The sequence below is a fragment of the Xyrauchen texanus genome, chromosome 46, assembly GCF_025860055.1.
Source record: "Xyrauchen texanus isolate HMW12.3.18 chromosome 46, RBS_HiC_50CHRs, whole genome shotgun sequence".
NCBI lineage: Eukaryota > Metazoa > Chordata > Actinopteri > Cypriniformes > Catostomidae > Xyrauchen > Xyrauchen texanus.
Window position 1 is genome coordinate 14,324,077 of NC_068321.1, and position 12,305 is coordinate 14,336,381.

Genomic DNA, 12,305 nt, shown 5'->3' on the forward strand with positions numbered 1-12,305 from the left:
CAAATTGCGAGATATACGCTGCTAAATAAGGTGGAAACACGTCATCCAAGTCTGTGAAAAAGGTCTATGAAGCTTTACTATGGGGAAGTGAAAGCTTGACAGAAAAATAATGTCTTTCTCCAATGATTGTAGCTTCATCCTTTATTAAAAAAATGTTTTTGCCAAGTGAAGATTGATAGAATTTTGGTTCTAACTGTATTAGGGGCCATTCACATGATCACTGTTATTAATCAGCACCATTGCTGTATAACAACACTATTGTTCATTGTCGTTGAAGAAATTCAAGCTTAGTGTTATTATGAAAGATAAATTACATTTAAATAAATAAAAAATATAAAGGAGTGTGTTTTAAACATGTATCAACTGTAATATTTTAAAAGATTGTTTCGCTTTCATTATAATTATGTATGAAAAACATTACAAACAACATCTCTTTTAAAGAGAAAATAAGGCTTGGACTTCATATATTTACACTTGCTCTCATCTTCTAATTGCTTGAGAGACTTCAGAAGACCCGACAACATTTCCGGAAAGGGAACATAGTGAGCAACAATGGTGCCTTTTGTGTTTTTTCTTTTTTAGGGAGCAACCGTTTCAGTGCTCTGGAATGATTTTGTGATTGAGACAGCCCTAAAAATGGCTGTCTCTCTGATCAGTGCCTTGACTACTGAACTAGGGACCTGATTGAGACTCAGGATTACAAGTTAAATTTTGCCAAAACACCATATTTACTACTGTAAAATGTGGTTAGGCAGCTCTCCCATAAAAAAGAATTAAACAAAATGACAAACACTGGCAGCCAGATGTTTGGAAAATTTACAGATTTTGTTGTTTTGGAAGAAAATTGGTACTTGAATTCACCAAAGTGGCTTTCAATTGATCACAAAGTATAATCAGGACATTACTGATGTAATAAAACAGCACCATCACTACTCGAAAAAGTCATTTTTGATCAAGTCTAGACAGGCCCCATTACCAACAGCCATCACTCCAACACCTTATCCTTGAGTAATCATAATAAATTGATAATTTGGTACTAGAAAATCAGTTGCCATTATATCAAACACTGCCGAAACCTATTTGGTTAATTAAATGAAGCTAACATTGTCTTTGTTTGTTTTTGAGTTGCCACCATATACAATAGACTGGCATGTCATAAGGTCAATATTAGGTAAAAAATTCCGAAAAATAAAACACTTCCTCTATAAACTCGTCAGTCAATCATCGTTTTGAGGAATAAAGGCTATAAAATGCTTTTTATACAAAAGTGTCCACTACAGTGCTCAAAGACAAATGACAACTGACTCTAACAAGGACAGAAAGAGATGTGGAAGGCCAGATGTACAACTAAACAAGAGGATAAGTACATCAGAGTCTCTAGTTTGAGAAATGGACACTTCACATGTCCTCAGCTGACAGCTTCATTGAATTATACCTGCTCAACACCAGTTTCATGTACAACAGTAAAGAGAAGACTCAGGGGTGCAGCCTTATGGAAAGAATTGCAAAGAAAAAGTAACTTTTGAAAAATAAAAATAAAATGTTAGAGTGGGCAAAGACATTGGACAACAGATAATTGGAAAAGAGTGTTATGGATCTTAACCACATTGAGCTTTTTTGGGATCAGCTAGACTGTAAGGTGCATGAGAAGTGCCCGATAAGACAGCCACATCTATGGCAAGTGTTCTGCAAAGCTGTCATTGCTGCACATGGAGGATGTTTTGATGAGAACACTTTGAAGAATTCTTAAGAAGTAAATGTAATAGTAATTTTGGTTCCAGATAATTTCAGCAGCTCAATCGATGCCATTTCATTCAGCAAAGTTATCTTGTCATTTAGTCTCACGATTAAAGTGCCAGGCATATGGAGTAACAAAACATTGTGATTCAACATTAAATGAGTAGAATGTATTTAGCCTGTGTGGACTTGTGTTCGTTTGTTGAAGGCACTCATGAGGCGGACTCTATATAATATGCATATACAACCGCGCCCTCTGCTGTTGATTGCTGTTTACTGAGTTGGATGTGGAGGAAATATCTTCTAAAGCTATATATTTAAAAAAAAAAACGGCTTTATTTATTGAACAGCATTTGTGGCATAATACTGATTACCACACAAATATTATTTTGACTTGCCCCTCCTTTAAAAAAACAAAAGTGCCTTCAAATTGCCATGGTATGAACATCTGATACCATTACTATGCCATGGTTCAGCCACAGTAAATATTTGTAAATGAACTGAAGTATGTTTATGCTTTTTTCTGTGCTTCAACAGCATTACACTAACGATGCAGATGGACTCTGTACCAGACTCATCAAACCCAAACTTATGGAGGGGACCGTGGCGGCCCAGGACGAATTCTCAAGAAGTAATTTTTTTTTGTTTTACCTCTCAACCCCTGTCCATTCAGTTATGCATTTTTTCATTTTTTTTTTTCTTTTATCATTTAACAGCATGTGATGATACTTTCACATGTACGTTCTAAATTAATTCATGTTTAAATTGCTGCAAGGCCTCAGGGTTTTATTTATTTTTATGGGATACATTTTTAAACCCCATTTTTACAGTTGTTTTTAATCTATCTTCTTCACAGGTGGCTGGGCCCTGAATAGAAAAGAACTGAAACTTCACCAGATTATTGGAAAGGGAGAGTTTGGAGGTGAGAATGTGCTGTCCAGAAGAAAGAAAATTATGGGATGGATTGTGGTTTTCTACAATCTAGAAGACACATCTATAATATTTGGCATCCCACCAGTTGTTATCTGTGGCAGGATATAAAAATTTAATCTCTTGTGTTTTGGCTCTCAGATGTGATGGTCGGAGATTACAGGGGCAGGAAAGTAGCAGTGAAGTGTATCAAACATGACGCCACAGCGCAGGCCTTTGTTGCAGAGGCTTCTGTCATGACGTACGTCCTCTTAACCTTTTTTATAAGGTGTAAATCAATCGCATAGTCAATTTTATGTGCAGGGGACACAATCTCTTCATTAGGGTAATTTGAATAATATCGATATTGGATATCAATATTCAGATTGTCTTATCACATACAGGCAATTACGGCATAATAACTTGGTACAGATGTTGGGGGTGATTGTGGAGGAGAAGGGCAGTCTCTATATTGTCACTGAATTTATGTCCAAGGTCAGTGCATAAACCTGTCTTGTCAATTTAAACATGTTGTCATAGAAAATAACAGGACTTCAGTACATTTAGATATGTGAAGTTTTAAACCATTATTCAGTAAATGGATGTTTTTTGACATTTCATTTTTAGAGGTGTTTTTTCTGTTTTCAGGGTAGTCTAGTGGACTATCTGCGCTCCAGAGGACGTACTGTTATTGGTGAAGATTGTCTCATCAATTTCTCAATGTGAGTGTTTCTTTGTCAGAGAAACTTTGAAACTCATCCTAAAGACGGCTACTTCCAAATGCTAACCTTTATTTTTCATTGTTAAGTTTCTAAATGTTTTCATATATCTTCACCTTTTGTTGATTTTCAGGGATGTTTGCAAGGCAATGGAATATCTTGAAGCCAATAACTTTGTGCACAGGGATCTAGCAGCTCGTAATGTTCTTGTGTCAGAAGACAATATAGCGAAAGTCAGTGACTTTGGTCTCACCAAAGAGGCGTCATCTACTCAAGACACAGCCAAACTCCCGGTTAAGTGGACTTCACCTGAGGCCTTAAAAGAGAAGGTAAGTCATCTGTTTTTACTTGCATGTTCAAATAGAGACATGTAATGACATGCATTTAAACATTTTCTTATTCTTTCTTTCCTACCTGTCTGTGTGATAAACAGAAGTTTTCCACTAAGTCAGATGTATGGAGCTATGGCATTTTACTGTGGGAGATCTATTCCTTTGGTCGGGTACCATATCCAAGAATTGTATGTGATTTCAAAACTTTATGACAAACAATAACACTTTCTAATGTATTTATTTTATATTATTGATAATTATATTCTTTTTGTATTACTATGTTCTTTTGATAATACATGTAATATTTTACATAATTATTTAATATATTATGTTTTATGATTTATAAAAAAAATGCATAATTATATATATAATTTTATGTAAATATTTATGCTTATAAATATTTATACAAATTAAATGTAAATAATCAGAATCATAATTAATGGTAACTAATTAAACATGAATAACTAATATAATATTAATATTTAATATATGTTATTCTTTATATTTAATAATTATTATAATGTAATAATTATTATTCTATAATTATTATAATTTTTTTAAATGTCATTTTATAATATTGTAATTTAGTCTATATTACCATTTATATCTTGTGATTTAAAATATTCCTCAACAAAATTATATATGTATATATATATGTATTAACATTGATATATGAATCTGTTAATTAATTAATGGAATATTCATTATTCATAATTTAATAACTTTTTATAATTTTGCAATGCTATTTATGATATTATACCTTAGTGTACTGTACATATTAGCATTTCTTTATAATTAAATCATTATAAATTCTTATGTTTTTAAGTAATTGTAATCAGAATTGTAATTAATGTTAATGAATTAATCATTAATCATTTATATACATTGACAGGTTTCTCCATTAATTAATGAATACAATATTATGAATAATACTATATTTGTTTGAGTAATTTGTCATGCAATTTATAATCTTATCATATATATTAGCATTTATATATTTTGTATATGCATTAACACCACTTTATTTTTGATTCTGAGAATTTTATTCTCAACACCAATTTTACCAGTAGAGAGCACTGTTGGCCACTCAATACATTTTTTCCAAGTCATGGCGTCTCTTGTCCTTTCTTCTCTTCCTCTTCTTACAGCCTCTAAAGGAAGTGGTCCCACGTGTAAAGCAGGGTTATAAGATGGACGCCCCAGACGGCTGCTCGGCCGTGGTGTATGACATCATGAAGCAGTGCTGGACTCTGGACCCAGTGGTGCGGCCCAGCTTCAAAGAATTGAAAGAGAAACTGCAACATCTCATAAGTAATGAGCTGTACCGATAGAAGACGGAGGAAGTCTAAGACTAAAAGAAAAACACACCTGCCTCCTTGGGACCATTCTCATACAATCTGACCAAAATTTACTCTTGAAGCACTGGACTTGGAAAAACATGAACAGAAATTTCTTTAGCGGCGTATTCTTTATTTTATTTATTTTTTTGCTTTGTTTACATGCCTTGATTTTCTTAATAGTTTTGGGGAGGCTGGCCTTCTCTACAATATCACAACATCACATGTCTTCAGCCTCTCCTGATATCTCTTCATACACTTTCTTAATACTTATGGTAAGGTCCAAGTCCATATGGTCATCCCAAACTTTTGGTTTGTTTTCAGTTACAGTAGCTAAAGGCAGCAAATGCTGCAAGGCAGAGCGGAGACCTTACTGGTCACCAGTGCATCCTACTGTGGATTAAAATCTTTAAAGAATAGTTCAACCAAAAATAAACATTCTGTCAATGACTGTCTTTCCTCTGCTGAATACAAACAAAGATTTTTAGATGAATATCTCATATCTGTAGATCCCATAATGCAAGTAAATGGGTTCCAAAACTTTGTAGATCAAAAAACCACATAAATGCAGCATAAAAGTGATCCATTTGACTCCTGTGATCCAATCAGATTTGGGTAAGAGCTGACCAATATGTAACTACTTTTCACTATGAATTTTACATCAGCAGTCTCCTTGACTATCATGATTTCAAGCTCAATTACACTTCTTAGTGCCATCAACAAATCTCTGTGAATGCATCAAGGAAGTGTTATTGAGCTTAAAATCATGATCGTGTCTAGAGACTGCACTGGCAAAATGTATTGTGAAAATGTAGTTATATTTTGGATTGCTTTTATGCTGCCTTTTATGTACTTTTTGGAGCTTCACAATTTTGGTACCCATTCACTTGCATTTTATGGACCTACAGCGCTGAGATATTTTTATAAAAGCATTGTTTGTGTTCAGTAGAAGAAAGTCTTACACATCTGGAATGGCATGAGGATGAGTAAATAATGAGATTTTTTATTATTATTATTATTATTTTTGGTTAAGTTTTAAGGCATCAGATGTTAATACCTTAATGATTTTGTTGTTCCACCACAAGTGTGATTTGTCTAAAGATCTTAATCCACATCTAGAAGTTTCTGTGGACCGTTATTAGTAGGGTCCAATCAAGTGTGTATAGCAACAGTTAATGTGTAACTAAATGGAGAGAAAAAGGAAGCAGAAAAGAGTGTTTTCATCTTCAATGTCACAGTGCCTTTACGCCACAGGAGTTTGTTTTGCCTCAAAGCTTGTTGTTTTAATATTTTAATACATTGTTGAAAAAGCTCTTGGATTTCCTGCTTATCTTGCCAAATAGATTTCTCAGTCTGACACTGTCCATACCAGACATCGATATAGCGATGAGCGATAAAAGCAACCTCTTCCGTGTAAATCTGTGTTTTTGTCCTAGCCTGCTGCGACCGGAACAAACGATATGATATTTTGTTGGTTGCTTGGTTTCTATTCTATGACATCGCACTGGCTAGCTCCACCCACAGTGAAATTTCATTGGTCCAAAATCATGCAACACATCACTGTATATTGAACCTCAAGTATGTTCTGATTGGCTTTGAATGTGTCACGTCATGCAGCATTTTCACTTTTAAGTGTGGACAAACAAATTGCTTGTTCTGGTTGGTTAGAACACTGTGTGACCCTCAAAACTGGAAAGGATGAATATAAACATTCTAGGCCATGAGTTGCCTTTAGGCTTGGGTGAAAGTGAGAAACCGTTGATTTAATATGAGAAAAAAAAAAAAAAGCTGGAAAGAAAAGAATACATGCCAAAAATACAGATTTGAAAAATATTTGTTATATATTACACCAATTGTTTTTTTTTTGTTTTTTTAGGAGAAACGTGTATGCTGTGTTATGAGCCTTGATTGTACTAGCAGTGCTTTTGATTATCTTTTTCTTTGCTGCCATATTTCAGAGAAAATATTTCCACATGAACGGTTTGATAAAAGCAAAAGATAAAAATAAAAAGGCGAAGAAAAATACATTTTTGGAATGTTTGTTTGTTTATGTACCCTAAAATTATGATCACGCTGTCTTTCATTTGAATTGTGCCCTAAAAGGCACTCAAGGAGCTCTGAACATGCCCAGAGAGGAAACGCATCATATATATACAAGTTTAGCTCGATTAGCAGTGACCCAAACAATCATGACACATGACAGATTTTCACCATAAGATTTTGACTCCTCTATGGTAATAATTATACTAATGCCCTACAGATGTGTTGTGTATGTCACTCGTTGAAAAACCATATCACGTACACCATCAGAAATAAATAAATGTTTTCTGGTCTGTGTATAGAATGCTTTGTTTCTGCTCCGCACATGTCTCTTGACAGGACTATTTGTGATTCATTCAAACTCAAACCATTCAAATGCTGTGTTTGTAGTTTTCAGCAAAGGTAAATCCATCTCAGGACTAAAACCTAAGCATTGGGAAGAGAACATGCCTACATGAATATGTTAAAACTCTTGGCATCTACATTTATAGATTAGGACGATTTGAATTGGTCTATTAAGGGGAGATACAGGTGTAAATTATTTTTAAAGAATTTTTTCATTGGTTTCCACAGTATTTTGCTACATTTCTCTTCAACTAACAAAAGTTTTCAAAACATCCCCCAAAAGATATATATATATATATATATGTATGTCCTTTTTCACTATAAATTCCCCTACCTGCCCAGTATGTAGCGAAATACTCACAAAACGTGAATCACCAAAAACAAAAGAAGATTTAGAGTAAAAAAGGACTTCAATATTGATGTGTTTCTCACTGACACCTATCATATTTCTTCTGAAGACATGGATTAAACCACTGGAGTCTTATGAATTAATTTTATATTACCTTTATGTGCTTTTTGGACCTTCAAAATTCTGGTCACCATTCACTTGCATTGTATGGAACTACAGAACTGAAATATTCTTAATCTTCTGTTGTGTTCAGCAGAAGAAATAAAGTCATCCACATCTGGAATGGCATAAGGGTCAGTAAATGATGAAGGAATTTGCATTTTTGGGTTAACTATTCCTTTAAGAGCTCAATTTTAGCAATTTATTGTTTTTAAATATTTTGTCGTTTTTCTGACTATTGTAGATGCAGAATATCACAAGAATAAGAAAACTATCACACAAAACTATGAACCAAAAGCTGTTAATTGATCATTATTGCCTTTGTTCACCGTTATGGCTATGTGTACATGTATTATGTCTTATGGATTACTTTTATGCTGCCTTTATGTGCTTTTTGGACCTTCAAAGTTCTTGCCACTGAAATATTTTTCTAAGAATCTTAATTTGTGTTCAGCAGAAGAAAGTAAGTCATACACATCTGGGATGCATGATGGTGAGAAAATTATGTGAGAATTGTCCATTTAAATGATTTTGCTGTTAAGAACATCTTTTACCATTGGATAGATCAGTGCATTTTTAATGAGATTGAGAAATGAATACCTTTAAATGGACATCACAATACAAAAAAGTGTTTTTGTTTATTAAGTATGTTAAATATAATTTTGATTACATTAAATTTTTCATTGATGCTTAAAAGGAAAGGGAAAAATGGAGTCTATTTACCTTCCCTTAAAAGTGAGCTTTAGAAATACTTACAGAAATTCACCTAGCGTAGTAAATTCTCAGATTTGTTTGTAAAACAAAGAAGAATGAGGTAAGTGATGGAGACAGGACTTTAGTTCCCCCCTCAGGGGTGCTGTGTGCTTCATGCCACAATGCTTGACTGTGGATGTCACTATGCATGTGTCACGATTTGCTCTGTTCTCTGGCCTATTTGGCAGACATGCCAACAGACGGTAAAATTAAGCCCTTTATTTATACTTTAAGGAAATGATCTAATATGTGTTTTGACTGCACATTATGAGGGGATGAACAACATGATAGCAACTAATGTGCACAGCTTTAGGCTTTTCCTTCCTGAACCGAGATTAACAATAACAGTTATTTAATAATACATTTCTAACTGTATCTTTTACAGTACTTGTTGTCTGTAAGGTCAATGATTTTCAAGGAAGCCCATTGCTGGCCAGTAGAACTTAAGAATTGGAAATGCGAACAGCAGAGATGGTTCTACATGAGAAGACCATGTCATAAGTGTAAGCATCTTGAGGACTCCACTTATGTTGCTGATTGGGATGTGCACTGGCATACTAGTTCCCTTAGGCCAGGAGTGGGCGAAGGCCAGATTCGGGACTGAGCCCCGATGTCACTGTAGAGATGTAAATGGGGGCTGGCACATTCTGTGGAACGCATGTGAACTTCAAGCTAGAGGAACTTTGATATTTTAGAGAATTAAACTTAATTTTGCATTCTTGATGCTTCAGGCAAGTACGTTTCACTCTCAAAGCGTTGTGGAGATAAAGACTGCTATTGAAAGCTATTGATGTTACAGTGAGGCACGTACAATGGAAGTGAATGGGGCCAATTTTTAGAGGGTTTAAAGGCAGAAATGTAAAGCTTATAATTTTATTAAAGCACTTACATTCATTCATCTGTTAAAACTTATGCATTATTTGAGCTGTTAAGTTGTAAATCATTGTTTTATAGTTGTTTTAGAGTTATAGGGTTTACAGCATTACATTGTCATGGCAACAAACTTATAAAATTGGATGTTTATAGATCTGTACACAGGAATGGTTAGTAAGTGATATTATCATACTAAAATCATGTTAACTCATATTGTTTACATCTTGTTGCTAACGTTTACTGATTGGCCCCATTCACTTCCATTATAAGTGCCACAACTGGAACCAAGATTTTTCCTTTTTGTTTTTGAAAGAAAAGGTAATCAACATTATGTCACAAATGCTGTTTATTGAGCTCAACTTGTATTGAACCCGGAATATTCCTTTAAGGTCTAGCTCAAGCACCATTCACTTTCATTGTATGGAAAAAGATGCAATGAAAGTGAATGGTGACTGAGGCTAGTTCTAAGCATCTTACACTATTTCCAGACAACCTTATTTCTGTGGCTTTAGAGAATGTAGATGCTTGTTGTGAGCATACTGGGTGTATGGACATCCAGTGCAACACAATGTAGTTCCCCTGTTTTCACTGGACAAATGAGGACAAATCAACATGCAGCTGGTCATGTTTAAAACATATATGATAATTCATTCAGTGAGGTGTCTCTGAATAAACTCTCATAAGATTAGAGATCTGAAAGCAGTTGGAATCGAGGAAGATGAATGTTCACAGCAAATGGTACAAAGCACTGACTCAGAGGTTTTCCTTGGAAAGGTCATCTACTGTATAAAGACATTCAAACATGCACTGTATGGAAAGAGCTGTATTCGGACCAGTAAACTCCAGTATAAACCGTTGCATTTTGGACGTATTCTGAGAATTTCTGGCCTGGAGTCTCAGAGGTCTGTATACATCCGATTATATACCATTTCGGATGTATAGTGCATGACGATTCCTTCTGTGTTGTTTTCTGTCAGGAGACTTTTTCCACACTGTCACATTTGCATTTCTTTCCTTCTAGATAAAATGGTTACCCTATTGGTCATTTATCTCAAACTGGATTGCTGCACTTAAACTACTCCTAAATCTGGACAACTACTGGGTCACTGCATACACTGTCTTTAATTTAATTGGTTACCGTTTATTTAACACATCCCTAAATCTTGACAGCTATTGGGCCACTGCATGACTTGGCTTTCATTTTATGGGTCAAACTTTTTATTGGTCAAACAATTTAGCCCAACAAATCTCAAATATAATTTACCTTATGCCTTTTATTACTGGCCTTTTATCAATGTTGACACAACATAAATGCTGAGATAATAATTGGGTTAAAATGACTTTTTTAAAAAGAAAATATGAAATTTACAAAATATGTTTTATGGTAGCCCCTGCAACTGGGGGGCTTTTTTACCCCAAATACAATCCACTTATTGGACAGTTATAAAATAATAATAATAATATTTAATCACCTTTAACAAAAATGATAAATAAGTATTTTGTATTTCCCAAAATAAATTAGATTTCAGGGATTCTTATTAGCTACATTATAAAGATGATTAAATATGAGATAAAATTACCTAAAAATCAAACTTTAGACATCGGATGCATTGATCTCATGGATCAGAAATATTTTGTAGTGAATAGTGACAAATGGGTGTTAAAGGGATAGTTCACCCAAAAATGACAATTCTCTCATCATTTACTCACCCTAATGTCGTCTTAAACTCATATGATTTTCTTCGTTCCACGGAACACAAAGATATTTTGATGGAGATATCATGTCTGTTTGTCTTTACAATGCAAGTGAATGGTGTTGGTGACCAAAAATGTAGGCAGCATAAAGGTAATCAATATGACTCCAATGGTTTAATCCATGTCTTCTGAAGTGATCCTATAGATTTTGGGTGAGAACAGACCAAAATATAACTTTTTCACTGTACATCTTGCCATTGCAGTCTCTAGGCACAATCATGATTTCACGGTCGAGTAAATGAAGAGACAGTTATCGTTTATGGTTGAATTATTCTTTGAAGAAAATTACTGTGGTAATAATAAAAATCAAAAGTGCCTTTTACCCCGGGAGGGGCCTTTACACTGTAAAAAATTGCTACAGCAATCTACTGTCATTCTTAAATACAGTAGTTTTCAGTTAACAAATTTGCATTCTGGGAGATCAAGAGCAGGCTCACTGTGAAGTAACTAGTTTTACTGTAAATAGCTGTTCAATGCAAGAGATTAGGGGAAACTTTACATTTAAAATTATGATATCATCTTGGTGAAAGCTAGTGACATTTTGAAACATATATTAACCCCCCACCCCGATGAAAATTTTTGTTTGTTGCACATGGTTAGTGTTCATGATGTTTCTGACCAACTCCTCTGTTCTTTATCATCTCACATCAACCTTCACTTGTCTGTCTAATGAGAAGTCAAATTTAAAAAAATCAATCTTTGAAGCAATTTTGCCAGGATTGAAAAGTGTATTTTTATGAAAGAAAAAAAAAAACAACAACAACCTGTACACAGTAAAATAACAGTATAGCACTGCATTGTGGGTTATATTGATGAAATACCCATAAGCCTTTGCACTTGAATAAGTATGTGTGCTTTGGCAATGCATTGGGTTAACAAAATTGTAAAAAAAACAAACAAAAAAAACAATAAACGTTTTTACTCAGACTTAATAGAATTCTTAGTTTAATTATTGTTGTTGTTTTGTTATAAATAGTTGTGTTTTGTTTGAAGTCAC

At 34.1% G+C, this 12,305-nt stretch overlaps 1 protein-coding gene across 2 annotated transcripts in view; it reads left to right on the top strand.

Moving 5' to 3' along the window:
• Positions 1 to 7,059, top strand: part of LOC127638593 (tyrosine-protein kinase CSK-like) — a 32,243-nt gene extending 25,184 nt beyond the window's left edge. For both annotated transcript variants that reach the window (XM_052120173.1, XM_052120174.1), the window contains exons 6-13: positions 2,275 to 2,368; positions 2,594 to 2,659; positions 2,809 to 2,908; positions 3,051 to 3,141; positions 3,295 to 3,368; positions 3,499 to 3,694; positions 3,799 to 3,885; positions 4,846 to 7,059. In XM_052120173.1, coding sequence (XP_051976133.1) covers positions 2,275 to 2,368; positions 2,594 to 2,659; positions 2,809 to 2,908; positions 3,051 to 3,141; positions 3,295 to 3,368; positions 3,499 to 3,694; positions 3,799 to 3,885; positions 4,846 to 5,028 — 891 coding nt within the window. In that variant the 3' untranslated portion in view covers positions 5,029 to 7,059. The remainder of the gene's footprint in view (positions 1 to 2,274; positions 2,369 to 2,593; positions 2,660 to 2,808; positions 2,909 to 3,050; positions 3,142 to 3,294; positions 3,369 to 3,498; positions 3,695 to 3,798; positions 3,886 to 4,845) is intronic.
• The last annotated feature ends 5,246 nt before the right edge of the window (positions 7,060 to 12,305 follow it).